This window comes from Cannabis sativa, chromosome 3 (genome assembly GCF_029168945.1).
Source record: "Cannabis sativa cultivar Pink pepper isolate KNU-18-1 chromosome 3, ASM2916894v1, whole genome shotgun sequence".
In the NCBI taxonomy this organism is placed as follows: domain Eukaryota; kingdom Viridiplantae; phylum Streptophyta; class Magnoliopsida; order Rosales; family Cannabaceae; genus Cannabis; species Cannabis sativa.
Window position 1 is genome coordinate 13,244,216 of NC_083603.1, and position 22,298 is coordinate 13,266,513.

The 22,298-nt window shown below is 29.8% G+C and overlaps 3 protein-coding genes across 5 annotated transcripts; 2 read left to right on the forward strand and 1 right to left on the reverse strand.

Moving 5' to 3' along the window:
* The first annotated feature begins 311 nt into the window (after positions 1-311).
* LOC133035638 (transcription factor GTE3, chloroplastic-like) lies at positions 312-1,264 on the forward strand. Its single transcript, XM_061111684.1, has one exon. It carries the CDS (start codon positions 401-403, stop codon positions 935-937), a length of 537 nt encoding a protein of 178 aa, XP_060967667.1. The 5' UTR covers positions 312-400; the 3' UTR covers positions 938-1,264.
* A 2,751-nt stretch (positions 1,265-4,015) lies between these two features.
* On the forward strand, positions 4,016-6,404 carry LOC133035637 (uncharacterized). Of its 3 annotated transcripts, none has more exons than XM_061111681.1 (6): positions 4,016-4,082; positions 4,272-4,837; positions 5,197-5,341; positions 5,424-5,590; positions 5,674-5,794; positions 5,914-6,402. In XM_061111681.1, the coding sequence occupies exons 2-6, from the start codon at positions 4,680-4,682 to the stop codon at positions 6,055-6,057; spliced, it is 735 nt and encodes a 244-aa protein (XP_060967664.1). In that variant the 5' UTR covers positions 4,016-4,082; positions 4,272-4,679; the 3' UTR covers positions 6,058-6,402. The 3 variants fall into 3 exon arrangements, with proteins under 3 accessions (XP_060967664.1, XP_060967665.1, XP_060967666.1); XM_061111682.1 differs by lacking the exon at positions 4,016-4,082 and having other exon boundaries at positions 4,089-4,558; positions 4,779-4,837; positions 5,914-6,404; XM_061111683.1 differs by lacking the exons at positions 4,016-4,082; positions 5,674-5,794 and having other exon boundaries at positions 4,089-4,837; positions 5,914-6,401.
* Positions 6,405-18,993: 12,589 nt separating this feature from the next.
* LOC115709214 (large ribosomal subunit protein eL24) lies at positions 18,994-21,712 on the reverse strand. Its single transcript, XM_030637271.2, has 5 exons — positions 21,501-21,712; positions 20,413-20,488; positions 20,159-20,260; positions 19,820-19,968; positions 18,994-19,336 (listed from the first exon to the last, which is right to left on the reverse strand). The coding sequence occupies exons 1-5, from the start codon at positions 21,509-21,511 to the stop codon at positions 19,186-19,188; spliced, it is 489 nt and encodes a 162-aa protein (XP_030493131.1). The 5' UTR covers positions 21,512-21,712; the 3' UTR covers positions 18,994-19,185.
* Between the last annotated feature and the right edge of the window lie 586 nt (positions 21,713-22,298).

Consider the following 22,298-nt stretch of genomic DNA (forward strand, 5'->3'; position numbering starts at 1 on the left):
AATTTTTGGCAGCTAAACTACCTAAACCCTGGTTCCGTTTTGGTCTGCACACCTCCGTCCAAAAATTAAAGTTAAGTGCCACGGTGGACTGTCCACGTGTACACACTTGTACACGTGGCAAATTTTTAGTGGTCCACGTAATATTAGTTTTAAAAAATAATTATAAATATTAAAAAAAAATTAAAATATCAGATTTTTTTTTTCTTATTTACTTTTTTTAATTTAAAAACATTAAAAAATTAATTTTTTTTTTACTTTATTTTTTTTTTCTTTTTCTTCTTCTTCTTTCTTCTTTCTTCTTCTTTTGTCTGCAGAAACCCTCCCACCCTCGAATTTGAATCAATTCGCTAAAGAATCGAGCTCCAATTTCAAGCGATCGCATTGGGATAACCCAATTTTGATGAAGAATTGCAATCTGATATTATCTAATCTGATAAAGCATAAGCACGCATGGGTCTTTAACAAGCCCGTTGATGCCCTAGCCGAGGGGCTCCACGATTACCACGACATAATCAAACTCCCGATGGATCTGGGTACCGTTAAATCGAACCTCGCCAAGAACCTCTACACATCGCCAGTAGATTTTGCATCTGATGTGAGGCTAACGTTTCACAACGCCATGACTTATAATCCCAAAGGGCACGACATTTACGCCATGGCTGAACAGCTTCTGGCTAGGTTTGAGGAGCTGTATCAGCCTCTGAAAAAGCAATTGGAAGAAGGGCCTGGACCCGAACGACCTTACAAAGATTACAGGCGAGTTCTTGGGATCATGTGGAACCCGAGAGGCCTAAACGTGAAGAGATTTCGTTCAGAGCAGAGAAGAAACAAGAACCCGAACGGGTTCCCGCTCCGGCGAGCTCGTCAAACCCGACTCCTCCTCCTCCTATCCCACCTCCTTCCGTTCAATCACCAGTCCGTACACCTTCCCCTATGAAGGCACCTCCAGTCAAGCCTTTGAAGCAGCTGAAGTCGAAGGCAAAGGATCCTAACAAGAGGGAGATGAACATGAAAGAGAAGCACAGATTGGGAGTTGGGTTGCAGAGTTTGCCACAGGAGAAGATGGAGCAAGTTGTTCAGATCATTAAGAAGAGAAATGGGCATTTGAAACAAGATGGTAATGAGATAGAAGAGAGAGAGGGAGAGAGAGAGAGAGATATGGTAAGCTGGTTTTGGGGTTAGGCTGGAGAATAGAGGTTGTGGAGGCACGCAAGAGCTAGACAATGGTGGAGGAGGAGGCGTGGTTGTATACTGGGGTTAGTTTGGCGTGGGAGGGATCTGCAGAAAAAAGAAGAAGAAAAAAAAAGTAAAAAAAAAAATTAAATTTTTAATTTTTTTAAATTAAAAAAAGTAAATAAGAAAAAAAAATCTAATATTTTTATAATAATTTGAATGGTATAATAATTAGGAGGTCATCTTTTTAAATAATAAATAAGGAAGCATTATGTCATAATACCGAATTGGATTAATTAATATTAATTTAATATTAATAATTAAATGTATGATTAAGAGGTATTAGGAAAAGGTATTTTTGAATGTGAAGAGTACAATCTTAAGTTTTAAGGAGATTAATACAATTTTGGTTTAATTTAGGCTGAATAAAGATTATAGATACCATGTTTTACGCTATAAATAAAATAATATACAATTTGACTTATTAAGAATTTTGACATGTTTTAGTCTAAAAATAAGTAATACTTTTAAGAAATAAATGAAAGAATTAGTATATAATATTTTGAATATTTAAGGAATAATGGATATTAAAAGGAAAATTTTATTTATGTTTGTTTTTAAAAGGGTAAAAGTAAGGAATAGGGATCCTATGAAGGTTATGAAGTAGAATGCTATAATTTAGTTGTTACTAGCCAAAGGGTACCCTTTGGCTAGTTCTAGTATTTTATAGGGAGATCTAGTTGCTTAGTCTTGGTGGTTAGTTGATTCTATTCAGTTTGAATAGTTTTCTAATTAAAGTTTTATTCTGTTTTTTGATATTTTTTCAGGTGGAATTTCAGTATTTTATTGAGTTGGGAGCGTTGTTGGAAGATGTTATAGCTTTATTGTCTAAATTTTCGGGGGCAGTTTTGTCCCATGGGGCTCGCTCTAAGATTTTAGCGGCCAATGGTTGGCAAAGCATGCTCTGCGGTTAGACGATGAGCTATCCTGGTTTGAGGAGGTTCTAGCGCCGGTGGCGGACGTGGGCGTCGTAAATTCATGAGTAATTTTAATCACTTTGTCAAAAAAAAAAAAAAAAATTCTATAAAATATCTATCTTAAATTAATTATTTTTTAAAAACACATAATAATAAATATAAACTATATTAATAATATAAAATTAAATAATTATTCAATTATTTATATATATGTATTCATAACTATATATATATGTGTGAAGTTTTTTTTTTACTTTGCAGAATATAGAAAAAATATTTTTTTTTATAGAAAAAAATTATTATGAATCAAACATTATGAATTGAACAAAAAAAAGTGCTACATGTAAATATAAAGTTGATGTCATCATTGAAGCTTCTATTGATATCTTCAAATTTATAAACTTAACACTCAATTCATCGCTCTGTTAGTTGATCAATAAAGTGCTACATGTAAATATAGTATTGGCCAAACTAATAATTCTTTTAGAAAAAATAATTTTAAAAAATAAAAATTAATTAAAATTAATTCGTATTATTCAAAAAAGAAAAAATATTATCTACATATTAAATGAAATCAAAATCAATTTTTTCCATCTTCTTCCACTCATATTATCTTTACAGATTAATAATAAATTTTGGTTCTCGATTCAAATGCTATTTTTCAATTCTATTTTTATATATTCAAAATTTTGATTCCATAAACTTTCTACTAATATTTTTCAATCAATGAAACGAAAAGGGAAACTTTAATTTTTGTATGAAAAATCAAACTCTCAATCCCAATAATCAATAGAAACAACATCAAATTTCAAGTTCTTAAAATCTATAAAAATAAATAAATAAATAAAAAATAGATCTCATAAACACAAACTCAAACAATAGAACCCCAGTAAAATACTAAAACTCAAACATTAAAAACACATACAATAAAAGTCGAACCCAAAACTTAACACACACATCAGAATAAAAATTAAACCATAAATGAAGATTTATGCTACTATTTTTCGAATTCCAGTATTTATTAGCAACAAATTTAGGTGGCGTTTGGTAACCCTTTTTTAATCAGTTTTCTATTTTTAAAATTAAAAAAGTGAAAATATTTTTTAACAACATGTTCTATAAAACTGATTTTACTTTTCAATTTTTTAATTGAGAATCAAAATTTTAAAACAGAAAAAACTACTTTCAATATTTTTTTTAAACAGTTTTTTTTTAATCAATATTTTGGACTTCGATCAGACCTGGACCCTAATCCCCCCACGACCCTGGCCCTGAACCCGGTCTCTGATCTGAACCCGAATCCGACTCCGTACCTAGACCCGACGTAAATAAAATAATAAAATAAAAATAAAAATGAGCTTTACAAATCACACTTTTGTTTTCTGTTTTTAAAATTGAAAAACAAAAGTGGTTACAGAACGCATTTTTGTTTTTCAAAAATAAAATTTTTAAAAACCAAAATTTTACTTTCATTTTGTGATTAAAAAATTAGAAAACAAAAGTGCTACCAAACGGAACCTTAGTATTTTAAGTATTTATGTCACAAAATTTTTTAGTAAAGTTAAAATTTTAATATAATTTTACTAAGTAATTATTATTAATTAAAATATACAATTTAAATATTTATATAATTTAAAATATTTTATATATCCGCCGCGAAGTGCGGGATGTTTACTAGTTCAGTTATATAGCCACATTTTATATAGAATATCTATTCTATATAAAGTGTGGCTATATAACTCAATTCTTGGTTTATAAGAAATTATTGGGTGATTTTTTTTAAAAAAAAATTATTCAAAAATAACAATTTTTTGGCTGAGGTTAAGGGGGGTTAAATCTCCAATTTATTTTTATTTATAATGTCCCTTTTTTTCAAATCTCAAAGCATCCCAACTCGTGGAATCCCCAATTTATATCGCAGCGACCGCCTAAGTATCTTCTCAAAGTTTTGAATTCATCGATTCCAATTAATGTTCTCCTTAATTTTATTTTTGTTGTTTTTCTATGAGCAATTTGGATTAGGGTTTCTGCATTTTCATAAATTGAATCACTCTTTTAGTGTTCGTTGCTGCAGATTATCATTATCATTGTCTTTATTGGAATTTGAATCACTCTTTATAGGTTTAGAGTCACTGATCTGAAACAATGACGAGGGAAGAAGTTAAAGCTGTAGTGGACGAAATGGAGATTGATGGAGTTGAACAAAGGGAAGGGAATGCGGTTCCTGAGGGATTCAATGCTAATTATCTCAAAGTTTATTACGGTAATCAATTTTCAAGCAATATTTTAGCAAATTTTAGTCGAGGTCGAAATTATGCTTGTTTTTTTTGCTGAAAAGGGGAATTTATTTGATCCAAGGAAGCTATTTCCTCATGCTGATATGTTTAAATGGATGTCATACGGAAATGGTGAGTGTTCTTTCTTTTTTCCATCTTCAATAAAACAATTGACTCAATCAATTTAAGAAAGGGTAAGGCATAGTGGAAAGGAGCAGAGGAATAAGGTTGGTCTTGAGTCTTGACCCATTACATGAGTATGATGCCTTCGATGGTAAAGGTTGATTTGAACATATATAATATATTTTGTGATTTGTATCTGATTTTTTTGGTCTCTCCTTTATATGTTCAGCTAAGGGTTCTGTTAATTGTGCAAAAACTTTTACAACATGCACCCGACTTTATTTTCAGGTGAACTTGTTTTTGTTTTTAATTTTCAATTTAGATGTTGGTTATAAGTATAATCTTTGTGTCCCATTTGATGCAAATTCCATTATTTTTAAAGTCTGAAATCTGAATTTATCTTTTTGCAAGATGTTTATGAAATTGTTATTTCGAATATGTTGAAACTGCTTCCAATCCATGTTCATTGGCTTATTAAAGTAATGCTCAATGCTACTTTCTGCAATACAGATCAGTCAGTTGTAGACCAGACAATCAATGACATATGCATCCCTTTGGCAGCTACTATTATAGCTACACATTTTACAAAAAAATTAAATTTTTGTAGACTATATTTATAATAATTATCATACTTACTCTATTTTAAGGGCGGAGAGTAACGGAACGGAAATTAAAAACGCAATAGCAAACTACTTGACATATGAATCTTCTCCAAAATCTTTTGTTGGATTACACAAAATAGTGACTAACATACAAATTTCAGAGTTGACGAAAAATCTGCAACTGAATGAGGTAAAAACTACTACAATATTTACTTTATAAAACTTTTGTTTCAATATCTTACTATTATTAACACCATTTGATTTGGATGTAGAAAAAATATTTTTGGATTGAGGCGGCAATAAAAATAACTGATACTCTCCAGAATTTTTATTACATGTCATGTGACGCATGTCATAAAAAAATAAATTTATACAATCGCGATGAAAGAATCATATGTGACAAGCCAATATGCGGCCAAGAAGGATTTCCTACACCACGGTATATTATAAAAAACTTATGATGTTATTAAAATTAAGTTAAAATTAAAAAAGATACTAACAATCTTATTATGCATTTTACAGTGCTATAGCATATGTTGAACTTGATAACAATACAAAGAGCCTATCTGCTGTCATGTTCGCAGATATTGTGGAAAAAATATTTTCGTGTATTACTGCCCAACTAATGAAATATACTGCAGAGGTGTAGTTTTTAAAAAATAAAATAGTTTTACATGCCTTTCATAAGTTGATTTTTTTAATTAAATAAATAATGCACATCATATCTAATCATCTTAAATAAAAATACATCACTGTTTGCAGGAACACCGCTGCTTTGTTGACACTACCATATTCAATTTATCAAAGAAAAAATGGACAATCCAGATATATGCGGACCCGACTAGAATGAAAAGTGCAAAATACAAAAATTACACTATTGTCTCTATCGAAGCAAATGAAGATTGAAATCCACCAATGACTATCATTAGTTTTCTTATCTACAATTTTTAGACTAATGCTATCTTCAATTATTAACAATTTAGAGATTGATTTTTAATTTTCTTTTTATCTTACACCCATTTAAGTAATGTTTCTTTAAGTATTGGAACATCAATTTTTATTTTATCTTTGAAATAACTTAAGAACATATTTCAATCATCAAGCTTTTTTAAACACTAATATATTGCATTCGGTATTCACTTTTGATTGACAACATTATAAACTATAATATTTAGATACACATAATAATAATCTCACCTAATAATTAATAATATTTTTTCTTTAATTTTTAATTGTATCACTTTCAAATAACATAGAAAAAACCTAGCATAAAATTTAGTATATGTGTCTCGCACGTAAGTTTTTGCTAGTGTATATATATATAGGCCAATTATGTAATCCCTCACTAACTTTTTGAAGGATTACACCCCTCAAATAAGACAAAATAACTATAGGTTGATAATAGTAAATTACATAGATAGGAAACCGGCTGATAATTTAAAATTTAAATATTGAAAAATTAATAAAGTACATTTTTGAGGTCAAACATGTCATTTTCAATTAAGTTTGAGTAATATTGAATTATAGAAAATGGTATAATTGTAATTGTATACTATTCTAATATTTTATTGTGTGTATTTGGCATAGAGTAGTTTGTATTTTTATAGAAGTGTTTTGTATCAATCACTACAAAATATTGTATCAAGCCATTTCACTAAGGAAAAAAATTACTATAATATTGTATGAAGCCAAATGTGACAATAAAAGAGATTATGCTACTTGAACAAAATTAAAATTTATTTAAAATAGATTTTAAAAATGCAAAAAAGAACAATAAAAGGTGTTGTTTGGTTACACTTTACTTTTTTAATTTTTTAATCACAAAATGAAAATAAAATTTTTATTTTTAAAAATTTTGTTTTTGAAAAACAAAAATGCGTTCTGTAACTACTTTTGTTTTTCAATTTTAAAAATACAAAACAAAAGTGTGATCTGTAAAGTTTATTTTTATTTTTATTTTTTGATTTTATTTAAGCTGGGTCTAGATTCGGGATCGGATTCGGGTTCGAGACAGAGGTCGGCTTCAATGCCAGGGCAGTGGCGAGGATTTGGATTCGGATCTGGTCGGAGTCTAAAATATTGATTAAGAAAAAAAAATTGTTTAAAAATATATTGAAAGTGATTTTTTTTCTTTTTGTTTTTAAAATGTTGATTCTCAATTAAAAAATTAAAAAGTAAAAACAATTTTATAGAACATGTTTTTGAAACATATTTTCACTTTTCCAAGTTTAAAAATAGAAAATTGATTAAAAAAGTGTTACCAAACGCCACCTAAATAATTAACTTTTTTATTTATTGACTAAATCAATAAATGTAAATAATATTGTAATGTTTTTTTTGTAATTTATTTTTTAATAAACTTAATGTTTATTAATACGATTATAAAAACATATTAAAATGATTAATGTATGTTTAAGTAATTAATGAATTATTTTAAAAAATTAAAAAATATTTAGTTAGTTGAAACCATTACTTTACTTATTTCTTCTTCTCCTTCAAGTTAAAGTTAGATTACAAAATTCACAATTCATTGTATAAAATATACTATTTTTTTTTTTAATTTAAGACTTTATATAAATAAAAATACTATTTTTATAATTTAATTTAATGGAAACAAAAAAGTCTAAATTTGGATTTATTTCTATTATAAAGTGTTCAAATATTAATCTACTTTATATGTTATTTAGACGCAATTTTTTATCAACATATTAGTTGACAGTAGAATCTTGTGAACTAAGTTATTGGCTGGAAAATGAAGAAATTATTAGAATTTTATGCTCTAAATAAAATTTGTTTTAATATAATCTTATTTACTAATTAATAAAAGATCAGAAATTATTTTATTGATCTAATTAACAAATATATTAAAATAATAATTTTGTTTGATAAATATTTATAATTATTAAATAGATAAAATTAATATTTAAATAAATACATTAGATGAATGGTATTTTTTTAAAAAAAATATAAGTTTCTTTCATTTAATGAAATAAAGTGACAAAAATCAAAGCCCTAAGGCCTTAGTGTATTTCGAGCTAGGCTTATGGTTTTGGGCTCACTATCTTTTTTCTAGCCCACATAATATAACCCTAGTCTAGTAGAGAGCATATATAAGGAAATAGATGGAGGCTTTGTCAGATAAGTGAGAAAATCTAATTCAAGTGACTTGACCTAAATCTGACTAGAAAAAACTCTCTCTCTCTATATATATAGATTTATGAATTCTCTCTCTACTATCTCTCTAGAAATCGGCCCTATATTGAGTTGAGTACCGACCCACTCTATTTAAGATGGTACTCAAATCTTTGTGAAAGACTGTGTAGAAAATGAGTTTGCAAATTCAAGAAAGAGACTCAAGTTTATTACTTGGCAATAACCATGCTACAAAAGAGAATTAAGGGTTATAGTAATTGAATAGAAGGAGACATTTAATTTTGTTGTAACCAAGATAAGGATTTCTAGTATCTTATCTGTTATTTAATCGTTTTATGAATTTCATATTTTAGGATGTTAGATTATTTATGTGATAATCAAACATACATGTTAATAAATTAAGACCTTGGTAAAATAAGTTCTAACAAAAACTTGTAATGAATATATAGAAAGTATGAAATAACTTATGAACTTAAAGAAGACAAATGATTTGTAGAGAAAATGGTGCTTGTATTGATAATATGATGTTCTCTTGCTACAAATTTTTCATCCCTCTCTTTAATGGAGTGAATAGGCATTTATAGTTGAGCTCTATTAGCCTTTCTTACAAGCAGAAGCCTATGTGCTCCCAATGGAAGACCATGTACTACTCTAATGGAGTCAGGTGGCAATAGAACAGAAGTAGTGGTGGTTGGGTGTCAAGTCGTATGGGCACCACTTTGTGAGCCCTTGGGCGAGGCACCTCTGTGTGAGGCCCTCAAGTGAGGCACCTCTAGGTGGTGCCCTTGAGCAAAGCACCTCTTTGTGAGGCTCTCGCGTGAGGCACTCCTAGGTGGTTCCCTTGAGTGAGGCACCTCTAGGCGGTTCCCTTATGTGAGGCCCCTCTTCGTGAGCCCTTGGGTGAGGCACCTCTTTGTGAGGCCTTGAGCGAGATGCCTCTAGGTGGTGTCGTTGGGCAGGTGACTCATGGTAAGCTGAGGGAGCTCTTAGGCAAGCCTTAGGCTACTTGGGTGAGCCTTGGGTCTCTTAGCGAATCTTGGATTTCTTAGGTGAGCCCTTAAGTGAGACATGGTATTCTTATGGCGAGTTGATAAACTAGCTTCCTCTAACAGACATGTAGACGATCTCAGCAGGAGATGGTGAGGCATCAAAAGTGGGGAACTACCCTCCTCGAGATGGTCACAAACTGGAGGAGAATCATGACGAAAACCTTCTTGAAGAAGATGACCAAGAAGGTAATGATGAGGACGAAAGGGATGACTACGATAATGACTATGATGATAACTAGAGTAATTTGTGACATAAATATCTAAGTTTAACTCTCAGTTGCAGATAAATACCTAAGTTTAATTTTTAACGGTAATAATACATATTGACCTCATTTTTGGTAAACAACGTGGAGTCAAATAAACGACAATATAAGTGTTTGAATAATGAAAATAAGAAAGAGCAATAAACAACACAGAATTATCTTTTTTAGGATTAAGATCAATTGGTCTAAGATCAACTAAGTAATATTGTAAAGACCACTTAATTTTAATATGAAAATTTAGCAGATAATTAGGACTTAAGTATAAAATTAGATTCCTAATTATGATTTATGAATTTATAGAGATTTATTTGAATTCTAGGTGTGTTATTTATTCTATATATGGAATTTTATGTTTTTCATATTTTATGTCCGACAACATTGGAATGTGATGTTTGGACAATAGAATCATATTTTCTTATGGTTTGGCATTTTAGTTTTAGTTAGGCAATATAGTTAGACATTGAGAATGTCGAGATTAGGTGAGGTATTGTGAAGTGACTATTTTACCCCTAGGCCACTTTAGTTATTAAGCTTTATGTAAGGGGCATTATTGTCATTTTATTTAAGTGTTGAGGGTTAGGTGGGTCCCTCTCATGTTGGCTGCTGGCCACTTAGGGATATCGGCATTATTGAATTTTGTTTCTTTAGTTGGAAATAAGAAGATTTATCAAAAAGAGGAAAAACAGAAAATTGGATTTTTAGCTCTCTCTCTCTCTCTTACTTCTGTTTAGCTGGGAACTAAGGAGGAAATCAGTTTTGTTCTGCAATTTAAGGGGGAAAATAGCAAGGTTTTAGTGATTCTAATCCAATGTAAGCTCCCATGCTCACCCTTTTGTGATTTCTTAGGTTTCAAGTTAAGTTATGCATGATTTTAGAAGTAGGGTTTTGTGATGTTTAAGGATATTTGATTTTGTATATAGAACTTAAATTAAAGTTATTTAAGTTGATTTACAATAGGTTTGATGTTTGGTGTGGTGATTGAGCAAGGTTTGAGTTGATGAGCTTAAGCTTTGCTCTCTAATGGTGATTTTTGCTTCAAGGGTTATTCGTTGGTTTTATTACATGATTTCTATTTATTATGACGTAATTAGGTGTTTTGGAGGTTCTTGTGAAATTTGGGGTCGAATTGAATTATTTGCAAGGAGTTTTATGTTTCCTGCATTGAACCGGTCGACTAGTTCAGTGGGACCTGTAGGAACTGGAATTCTGGTTGGTCCCCAAGAAACCTCACAGAACTGGACTTTCAGTTGGGGAACCATCATTGTTTGGGGCAGTTTAGGGAACCATAATTTTCCCCCCTTTTGTAATATTTATGGTATTGCCATGTTATCCATCGATAGGGAAACTTTTAGTTTCGATTTTAAGTCTCCGAAAAGTAATTTAGCGTGTCACTCATCAGTTTCACAAATATTGTGATTTAGGGGCCTATAAATCGTCGAGCAGCAGTTCCACTCAGGTTGAACGACAGACTTGAATTCAGAAACGAGGTAAGATTAGTGTAATGATATGCATGTGTGTTTACATGTTTAGCATACATGTTTATTAAGCCTGTTAGATTACATCGATAGCGGTATCAATATACGTAGATTTATATTGGATGCTGATAGATGTATGTTTGGCTTAGATACCGATCGACGCTATCGCATCGGTACGGCTAGAGTATGACTAGCGTACCGAGTGTAGGTTGATAGTATTATCGTACGAACGTTTTAGCTAGACTCAGTACCGTGTTGGGCAATGGAATAGGATTATGGTTGGGTGTATTGGCGCTTGCTTATAATTTGAGTTATAGTTATGTTATTGATTATGCTTTTCTTACTCAGTCTGTCGACTCACAGATATTATTTGCATGTGTAGGTAAGGGCAAGGCTAAGGTTGAGTAGTCGTGAAAGCGAGCAGATGAAGATTGTGCATGTCGAGGCAGTTAGACTTGGAGCGTACGATCTTTGGGACAACTAGACATATTTTGTATAGTCGTTATGTGGCAACTTTTGTATTAAATACCAGAAACGGTTGTAAATATTTTATACTCGGGATCTTGGTTATATATGTTATTTATTTTGGTATTTATAAGTATTTAAATAAGGTTTTAAATATTCACAATTTTCAATAAACTCGTTGATTAGCAACGAGCTGCAGAATTATGTTAAAATCACGATAGCACACCTAAACTAGTAGGGTGTTACAAATATTGATTTGGAAAAGATATGAAGCTAAGTTTATGATATTTTTTCTACTTTCAATATCGGTTCAGTCCAATGTAAATCTTATATATCTGATCCAAGTTTAGTTTGTTAATGCCTTGAAAATAACATTCCACTTAGCCAAGTGTAAGTGTAAGTGAACCACATTGCTAATTATCACGTCAGTGTAAGTATAACTGAATATAATTTTTTAGAAAATAATAAAAAAAGCAAGTATACTTTTTCTTTTAAACTAAAAATATATACATATTATGTTAAAAAAAAACAAAATTGGGATGCTTCAATAAAATTTTGGAATATTAATATAATTTATTTAATTATTTTTACAAATATTTAAATTTGCTCATATTTTTCTCATCAATATTTAGATTTGATTATAATTTTTCCCCTATAATTGTTCATTTTTTTTACCATAAAAATTGAAGAAAAAATATAATTCACATATTTTTGTAAATAGGTGAGAGTCATAAAGATGAAAAACTTCTCTATAATCAATCATGTTACAAATCCCTAAAAATAACGTGAAAGTGATTTTCTAAGGTTGCATTTGGTAACATTTTAATTTTTTAATTACAAAATGAAAGTAAAATTTTTGTTTTTAAAAATTTTGTTTTTGAAAAATAAAAATGACATCTGTAACCACTTTTGTTTTTCAATTTTAAAAACAGAAAATAAAAGTGTGTTCTATAAAGTTAATTTTTTTTTTATTTTATTTGAGACGGTTCTAAGTTTGTAGTCGGATTTGGGTTCGGGTTAGAGGTCAGGTTCAATGCTAGGGCTGTGGGGAGAATTTGGATCCGGGTCTGGTCGGAGTTCAAAATATTAATTAAGAAAAAAAAACTATTTAAAAATGATTTTTTTTTTTTTAAAAAAATTTTGATTCTTAATTAAAAAATTAAAAAATAAAAGCAGTTTTATAGAACATGTGTTTAAAAAATATATTTCCTTTTTTAATTTTAAAAATAAAAAATTGATTAAAAAAGTGTTATCAAACACCACTTAAATATTTTTAAAATAAAAAATATAATATCCTAGTGTTTGGTTTGATAAATTCAAAAATGTTAACAAAATATACGAGACTGGTTTTGAGTTTAACTATTAATTCGTTAGTAATAACATATAACCAACAAAATGAGAAAGTGATGATCATTATTTTATTCTAAATTTATAAGATACTATTGTTATTGAATAATCAGAAGAGGAAGAAAGTAAGAAAGAAATAAAAAATATATATTTAATATGTACTGGTGATTTCGGTTGCCTGTTTTGAAATAGTAAATGTCCCTATATATCTATTCTAAATTGATCAATGGTCAGATAACTATTAGTTTTATTTGGATGGCTAAAAATGAATGAGGGATTACATCTTTCATTTTGAACTGAGGAATTACATAAGACCCCATATATATATATATATATATATATATATATATATATTCCTCTTGAATTAATAGGTAACCGCACACACATTATTTATTTTTCATTATTTTTGAGCTCTCTCTCCTGTTTATCTTCTTCTTCGTTTTTTTGGCCCAATTTTATTTCTTGTTCAGTTCTTCTTCATCATCTTCTTTTTATTTGTTTTCTTTAGTTTTTGAAGTTTTCAGTCATGTTTTTTGGAAAATAAGAGTATGGTTTTTTTATTCTAATTTTCCAGAAGTAGACTTACAAATATAACCTCTATTGCATCAGGTGTTTAAGTTGTGTAGAAGATGGTTAGTTTTTTTTTAATCCTTTTTTTTCTTTTCTTTTTTTTTTTTATTTTTATTTTTGTTTTAGTGTTGTTTTATGGTTGTTTTGCCATGATTTATTTATTTGACGTCAATTTTATTGTTCTTGCTCCATCTCGCCAGAATTAATGTTTGTTTTCTAAATATTCTCGTATTGCAATGGTGGTTCTGTCCGTGGGTGTGAAAGATGGAGGTTATAAATACATATCTTCTTCCTTTTCTATGGTTTTTTTTTTTTTGTGATTTTTGATTACGATTTTCTTATAAATACATTTAACAAGTTCACTGACAAAAGAATTTTGAGGTCTGTGGTTCTTTTATATTTTTCTAAGGGGTTATATCTGCTTCATTATTTTACATTTATTTTTGTGTTATTTTTGTTATAAAATAATATAGAATAATATAAAATAGATAAGAAGAAGAAGATGAAGAGATAAAGAGAAAGTGAATGAGAATTTCTCAATTGTTTATTCCAATGGGGTGAATTCCTATTTATACCAAAATATGACTAAAAGAATGGGAAACTAAATCAATGTGATAAAAGAAAAATACAATCAAGCATTAATGGTGATAATTAATTTGGTGATTTGGACATTTATAAATAATATTTCATAACACTCCCCCTTAGATGTCCATAAAGAGAAAGTGAATGAGAATTTCTCAATTGTTTATTCCAATGGGGTGAATTCCTATTTATACCAAAATATGACTAAAAGAATGGGAAACTAAATCAATGTGATAAAAGAAAAATACAATCAAGCATTAATGGTGATAATTAATTTGGTGATTTGGACATTTATAAATAATATTTCATAACACTCCCCCTTAGATGTCCATAAAAATTGTCTCATTAAAAACCTTGCTGGAAAAACTTGGTAAAAAAAAAAGAGTGCAATGTGAATTAACTCCCCCTTATTTAGGCATTCGTGGAGATCTTTTAATCGACGAATTCCAATCTTGTATGTCCTCTTCTCAAATGTTAATGTTAATAATAACTTTGTGAATAAGTCTGCAAGATTGACACTTGTTTGAATATGTTGGACACTAATATAGCCATTCTCCTTAATATCAAGAGTTAAGAAGAATTTGGTGAAAATGTCTTTAGCTCTATCTTCTTCATTATACCTTTAGTTGAGCAATGCATATCGTGTTATCTTCATGCAGAATTGTTAATGTTGATACTGGTTATAGAGTGCAATCCATATGTTTCCCGAATATGTTATGTCAATGATTTCACTCCCACACATTTCTTACTTGCTTCATAAAGTTCAAGTATGTTAACATGATTTAAAGTTGCCTCGTTAAAAATCTTGTCAGGAAAACCCAATGGCACAAAACATGAGCTAAGGAAAAATAGTGCAATATATATTTTATATTCATAACTATTTGCAAGTTGCCTCGTTAAAAACCTTGTCAGGAAAACCCAATGGGACAAAACCTGAACTAAGGGAAAAAGAGTGCAACATGAATATGTCTCCCCCTCATGCACATATGATCCATAATTATTTTGGTAATAATATATCTCATAAGATTATTGTTATCACTTTTAAAATATCACTGTATATTATCTATGATCATATATTTTCTATCTCTTCCAGAGTATGTGTGGACTTCTAAATTATGGATGAGGGGTTCATGGAACATCAATATTTATTCAACTTATTGAATCATTCATATGTGTATACAACTTTGTTCATACTAACGTTTAACATTTTAAGTAGATGAACATAACACATTAATATAAACTTTCATTTGCGAGAATGATGGTACACTCATTCCAGCACTGAAGTCGAGTACAGCAGTTTGGCTAGTGTCACAGCAGAAATTACTTAGATTCAGTCACTGCTTTCAAAACTAAAAGTCTCAATTCCTCGACCTCCAACAATTTGGTGTGATAATCTCAACACAGTTCTAATGGCATCTAATCCTATTCTTCATGCAAGGACTAAGCATATCGAACTCGACTTATACTTTGTGAGAGAAAAAGTTCTGGCCAAAACTCTCATCGTGAAGCATACCCCTGCATATGATCAGACAGCAGACATTCTCACCAAGGCATTGTACAATACCAGGTTCATGTTACTTAGAGCCAAACCCAGAGTTGAGTCTCTCTCAACCCTGAGTTTGAAGGAGAGTGTTAAGAGCAGTAATTCATAACTAACTTTATTTTCAAAGGTAGTTTAGTCCTTTACATTTTTGTACCTATTTTGTGTATAAAAGGTTGTAAACAACTCTTTTTCTAATCAGTATCTTTCCATTTCATTGTTTGTTATTTTCTCTTTCTCGTTTCTTCACAAAGTATATATATATATTTATACTAGAAGAAAGTTACGTGCAAGGCACGTATACTTAGTTTTATGTTAGGTGCTCTATAATTAAATTGAGAAAGATTCAATAAATAATCATATAATTTAAAATGGTTTAAAAACTAATTTTAATTAGTGTGTGGGGTTATTTGAAAATAAATAGTGAAAAGTCAAATTTAAAATTTGCAAAAAGGGAAGAGGAGAATGGAGATTAGCTTGAAATATATTTAAAAAATAATAATGCTACACACTTACTATGGATACTTAACTCGAGCCGGTAATAATAAAATTATAAAGAATAGGGGTAGCAGGCATATAACTGGACATATGAAAGAAACAATATAAAAAACAAGAAATATGATAGCTTCCAAATAATATTATAACAAAGCAATGCTTTCCAAATTTATCTTAATATCATCTATAACATCATAATCTTATATTTAGATTTGGGCCAACTTTCTTCTCAGTTGGCCTTCCAGCTTTCTTCACAATGCAAGTTGACACTTCTGACTTTTTTTTTTTTTGAAACTTGAACTGCAGCCATCGTAATCTCATTCTTCTCTTGAAGCCTCTCATCAATCTCATAGCACTCCATGATAGACTCAACAAAATATATGTGTTTATGTATATTTGTTTTGAGCAAATCAGTAAACATATATTTTCAACAAATTAACCCGATAAACTCAAGATCCACATATATTCAAATACAATTGTAAAATCTAAACTTAAAACAAAATCAAATGGACAATTCATGCTCAACTAAAGCTTTATATATATTGTTATGATTACATCAATACAAATATTCTTACTTGCTATAACCGAATTATAAAAATTAAAAAGTATAATTTGAGACATATAGACTAAAATCATCCAAATAAACAAATAAATTAGTTACACATAGAATTATAAATGATACTTTTTTTAGAGTGTGTTTGAAGCTTATGTGAAATTTTTTGGATCTCTTCACTACTATTTTTTATCTCTATTTTTTTGTATAAATATATATGTTTATAGAAAATTTATATTAAAAAAAATGAAAAATATACGTACATATATTTTATTGTTGTTAATTAAATTCAAAATAGTATAGTAATAGAGAAAATTTAGAAATTAGATTTTTATTATGAATTTTTATTTATTTAAAATAATTAAGTTTAATAAAAAAAATTAGAAAAAATGAGAGATATACGTACAAGATTAGGTATATATATTTTGTTGGTTTTAATTAAATTCAAAATAAGATAGTAATAGAGAAAATTTGGGAATTAGATTTTTATTATGGATTTTTATTTATTTAAAATAATTAACTTTAATAAAAAAAATTAGAAAATTAAAATGAGAGATATACGTACAAGATTACGTACCTATATTTTGTTGGTTTTAATTAAATTCAAAATAAGATAGTAATAGAGAAAATTTAGGAATTAGATTTTTATTATGGAATTTTATTTACTTAAATAATTAACTTTAATAAAAAAAATTAGAAAAAATGAGAGATATACATACAAGAATATAAAATAGGATAGTAATAGAGAAAATTTAGGCTTTTAAATTATTGGGCACCAATAATTTCTCATAAACCAAAAATTCTATTATATTAGCACATTTTATATCTATCTATATTCTAAAGCCATTAAAACCCATCACGAATCATCATGGAAACAAGAGCACAAGCGGATCTGAAGATGAAATCATTTTTCATTAAAGGAAGCAACACTTTTTGGTATTGAGTTGAGTGTAGACGAAAAACAACTATCTCAATTAAAGGAACCCAAAATGAATTTCATATGATCTTATTCCACTTCATATTCATACTTTAACAACTTTTTAGGCATGATAGAAGTAGCCGCAATCCATCCAAATTTTCACACATTGATCCTCTTTCTTTGTTTTTAGGTTTTTATTTTTAATAAAAAATATATTGTGTATCAAGAGTCGAGACAATCAACATTTTTATGCAACAAAAAGTTTATTCACATCGATCATTATATTATAAGTTGCATCATTGGGCAACATACCACAAGACTTCATATGTTTGAATAGTTCAATTGCCATGCCAATCTGAATGTCAAGAAAGAAAGCTTGTAAACAGCCATAGAACAATATTAGTTGACTTCACTTTCGACATTGGTAGAAACATTATCTCCTTATAGCTTCTAATCTTTATTAATTTTTTGAAATTGAAGGGAGTGCAAAAATTTATGGTTTAAATAATATCACATGAGAACAATATATAATATTATATATATAAATAATATCAGTTCAAATATCAAATATCAGTTTAAATGAGATTTGTTTTATTTTTATTTTATTATTTTATTATATATATAAATAATATTTTATTATTTTATTAAATATAAATAAAAAATCACCCATGAATTTCTCATAAACCAAGAATTCAGTTATATAGGCACACTTTATATAGAATAAATATTTACATACGATAATAAAATGTAAAAATAATAAAAAAAAAATAGGTATTTTTGTAAGTCCTCCTTATATTTCTTTATAAATAAGAATAGAATATATATTTCATCTATTAAGTTAGAATATATATTTCATCTATTAAGTTTTGAAATATATTTATATTATATGTATAAAATTTTTAAATTTATTTTTCACAATAAAATATTAATTGTAAATATAATTTTTTAAAAAATATATATAATAATTAAATATGTATAACTGTAGATTAAATTAAACTGGTTACTTTACATATCAATCAACATTCAAGTACAAATTTTAAATTTTTCAATTCAATCCAATCTACACAAATAAGAAAATCCACCCTTTACCAATTTAATTGAATTGAATTATTTATGGACACAAATCAAATTTCCGTTAACTAATAACTTCGAAGTTCTGACACACCAAACCACCTAAAAAGATCTTCGTACTCTAGATCCTCTCTTACCAAAACGCTCATAGTATATTTACCATTCAACAAGTGTTGTATAAGTAAAACTAAAAAAGTTCTATCTTTACAAGCAAGGATGGGACGAATTGAAATAGTCATCAGCGCTACGAATGGAACTAGTCACTAAAAACCCTTTAAACATAAAAGCCACTTTTTATATGGAATGAAGGTGATGGTAATTGCAGCTTCTTCAATGGAATAAGAATCAAGGGCCAAGAAATATAAATGTACTCATCTCGCATATCCTGATAATAAGATAACAAAGGTACCAATAATTCCAAAACTAAAAAACCACAAAAACAAAAACTCTTTGGCCAAATCCTTACAAATCTTTTTTGACTTAAAACTACAAAATATCACCTATCTAATACAAAGAGTTATAATGAATAGAAGATGAAGCAGTTACAACTGTTCAGCGCTTCCCACCACCACCACCGAGCTTCGGACCCTTTGGTGCAGCTCCCTTTGAAACGTTACCCTTGCCCTTCTGTGACTTGGCAACTACTTCAGCCTTCTTGGCTTTCTTTTCATCTTTGGTTTTCTTGATTCTTTCCTTGATCTCACTAAATAGCACAAGGCATAAAATATGAAATGATTCAGTAAGCACTCCTTGCTGAAAATAGTCTTATATCTCATTTTTAGAAAGAATAATAATTCAGAATGACTATGCTAACGTGTTAGATAACAACCAAATAAAAGAATAGAATGAAACTTAAATCTTTTGATCAAATCCATTCTATTTACACAGCCAAATAGGACCTTGTGTGATAAGAATATTGCACTAGAGAAATATATTAATAGTTTATAATTGTTATATTAGATAAGATTTAGAGATGAAAAATATGGCTGACTGGATTGATTTAATTGGCAAGAACTTGATAAAAATCACAAACTTCAAGTTCTTAAAAAAAATGGAACTACTAAAAGAGAGATTCAATCCTTGCTTTTATATTTATTATTAGGTGAACATGAACTTGCAATTATAATATGTACAAAATGGGAATATCAGAAAGTAAAAAATTAGCTGAAAAGATCAGAACACATACCGAAGGGCAGCTTCCCTTGCAGCATCACGGACTTCTGGCTTCTCAGCTCTTCTCTTTTGGATAACCTCCAATGTGGCGCCAACAATAGACCTAGAATAAGGTTTCTTTGTGGCACGTCTCCTCTTCCTCACTGCCTCTTGGGCGATATCCTAAATATAACCCACAATCATAAACATAATCAATTGCCAACTGATCACATCAATCATAACTGGCCCCTCAATGGTCCATCATTATCCCAATGGTCATTTTTAGACAAGCTCATATGGGACCGTAACAAAATTCTTCTTTATAAGACAGTATCTGATGTTTCAAATTTACAACGAAGGATGCAAAATCTACCTTCTTATGCTGCTTCCTGTACATGGCTGTCCAGGTCAGCTTAGATGGCTTCAGGCGATTGTGGAAGTACCTCTTGCATTTGGAATTGGCAAACAAGAACACCTGCAGATCAATGGAAAAAGTAAGCTCGTTATCACAAAAAAAAAAAAATAGTATAGCTTCCTTCCTCAAATTAAAGAAAAATGCAAATAAGAAAGCAGAATAACTAGTAAACAGCAAAGTTGAAGAAAGATGAAACAATAAGATTAACTCACCTGAGAATCAGAACGAATAAATCTGATGCCTCTCCCTGGGTATATCTTGGCACCGCTAAACCGACAAAGTTCAGTCCTACAAGCATAAACCAAAATATTAATAAACTGCGTTGAGAATCAATTACACAAGACACTCTCAACTGAGAGAGCAAAGATATATCAGGTCATTTTTTGTATTAGGTACAAAACAACCTAATATAATATTCTTGAGAAAACAAAAATCATATGATTTAGATGAAATCATTTTATATTCTAGACGCAAAACAGCCTAATAATCTTTTCAGACATGTTGGTCTTGAAAGACAACAAAACTTGATCATTCAATACTTAAGAGGACAAAAAACATATCCCATCAATTTTATTCTAGGTGCAGAACAAGTGAACAACCTAAGAATTTTTTTCATATATTAGTTTTGTACTGAATACTCTAGCCTTCGAAGGTAGAAAACTAGAAAACTCTAGCAATTGCTCAGTAGGCACTCATGAGAGCCGAACGCCAGGGCTGAAGGGAGCAAACCACGTGCACTACCATTCAACAATCAACAAACCCCTCGTGTAGAACAACAAATAACTTCAAGCCAAGATCTCGAAATAAAGTTCAAATAATCACATTTCAAAAGTTCTATTCAAGTAATCTTCTCTTGTGATTGCTCAAGCATCATATATACTTAAATGAATATACTATATAGATATATATATATATATATATATATATATATCAGAATGTTAATAGGCACGCTACCTTTATTCTGTTAATTTTGAAAACAAATTTCTATACTTTCTGGTTCTAATACAAGATACATAATAAATACCAATAAACATCACACGCCCAATCTTAGTACTCACTTTAATACTCTACATCACAATTTAAACTACCATCAGAACCCTAAAATCCCAAATGTTTAACCATATTTTAATTCACTTCCAAGCTTCATTTCTCCACCACAATACCATGCAAAATCGATAGAAGCAATACTTGATAAAATTATGAAATGCAAAGCATCAACTTAAATTTAGGACATTTCGGAGAATATAAGCTGAATAATCTGATATCAGATCCAAATAGCCACAGAGAAATAGAGACTTACTTGAGAACCATGGCTGCTGATGATGATAGTGATGGCGCTGCCTCCTCCTCCTCGTCCTCTGCCTCTGGTGCGGAAACCCTAGAAGCCCAAATATAAAGCACAAGAAAGTATAGAATCGACCTCCTGAGTTTCGGAAACTACGAAAATACCAGCACTTTGGGTAGGGCTGTAGAGTAGTTGTGGCCTCGCTTTACGGCCCCATAATTCGAGCCCCAATCGTCAATTGGGCTTTCCTGTCCCTTTCCGGTCCAAAGTAATCTATTTCCATGGCCCGTTTTAACGAAGTTTTCACAAAATATTCTTTTTTTTTTTCTTATTTGTTATTTTTTACATTTTGACTGTTATATTTTTTTTTTTATATCTTTACTGTGTTAAATTTTCAAAAATACTGTCTTAAAGTTTCAAAATTACAAAATATTATGTTTCAATAAAACAAAAAAATCAACTCAAATCAACTAAGACAACTAAAAAATAACTATAGTATGCAGATTGCAGATGCTTTCTTTGGACAGGGAAGAGTGTAATGGTAGGGGTTGGATCAGTTGCTTGGGAAAGTTTATGCAACCCGAGAAAAGAAGGAGGACTAGGTTTGTTGAATGTTGCTAAATGGAATGTTGCAACAATGTTTAAGCATGTTTGGGCAGTGGCAAACAAGAAGGACTAGGGGTGTTCGCGGTGCGGGTGGTGCGGTTTTTGACCATTTTTTCAAACCAACCTGCACATGCGGTTTTTCCAATTTCCCAAACCGCACCCGCACCGCGAAACTAAAAACCCGCAAAAATCGCACCGCAAAAAATA

Bases quoted from the DNA above. Each gene is read 5' to 3' on its own strand.
- LOC133035637 (XM_061111681.1), top strand. From the start codon at position 4,680: ATGAGTATGATGCCTTCGATGGTAAAGGTTGATTTGAACATATATAAT. The intron at 4,838-5,196 runs GTGAACTTGTTT...CTCTATTTTAAG, and splicing joins GCACCCGACTTTATTTTCAG to GGCGGAGAGTAACGGAACGG. The intron at 5,795-5,913 runs GTGTAGTTTTTA...CACTGTTTGCAG, and splicing joins TAATGAAATATACTGCAGAG to GAACACCGCTGCTTTGTTGA.
- LOC133035638 (XM_061111684.1), top strand. From the start codon at position 401: ATGAAGAATTGCAATCTGATATTATCTAATCTGATAAAGCATAAGCAC.
- LOC115709214 (XM_030637271.2), bottom strand. The intron at 20,261-20,412 runs GTGAGTTAATCT...ATTGATCTGCAG, and splicing joins TTATTCGTTCTGATTCTCAG to GTGTTCTTGTTTGCCAATTC. The intron at 19,337-19,819 runs GTATGTGTTCTG...TGTGCTATTTAG, and splicing joins GCAAGGGAAGCTGCCCTTCG to TGAGATCAAGGAAAGAATCA.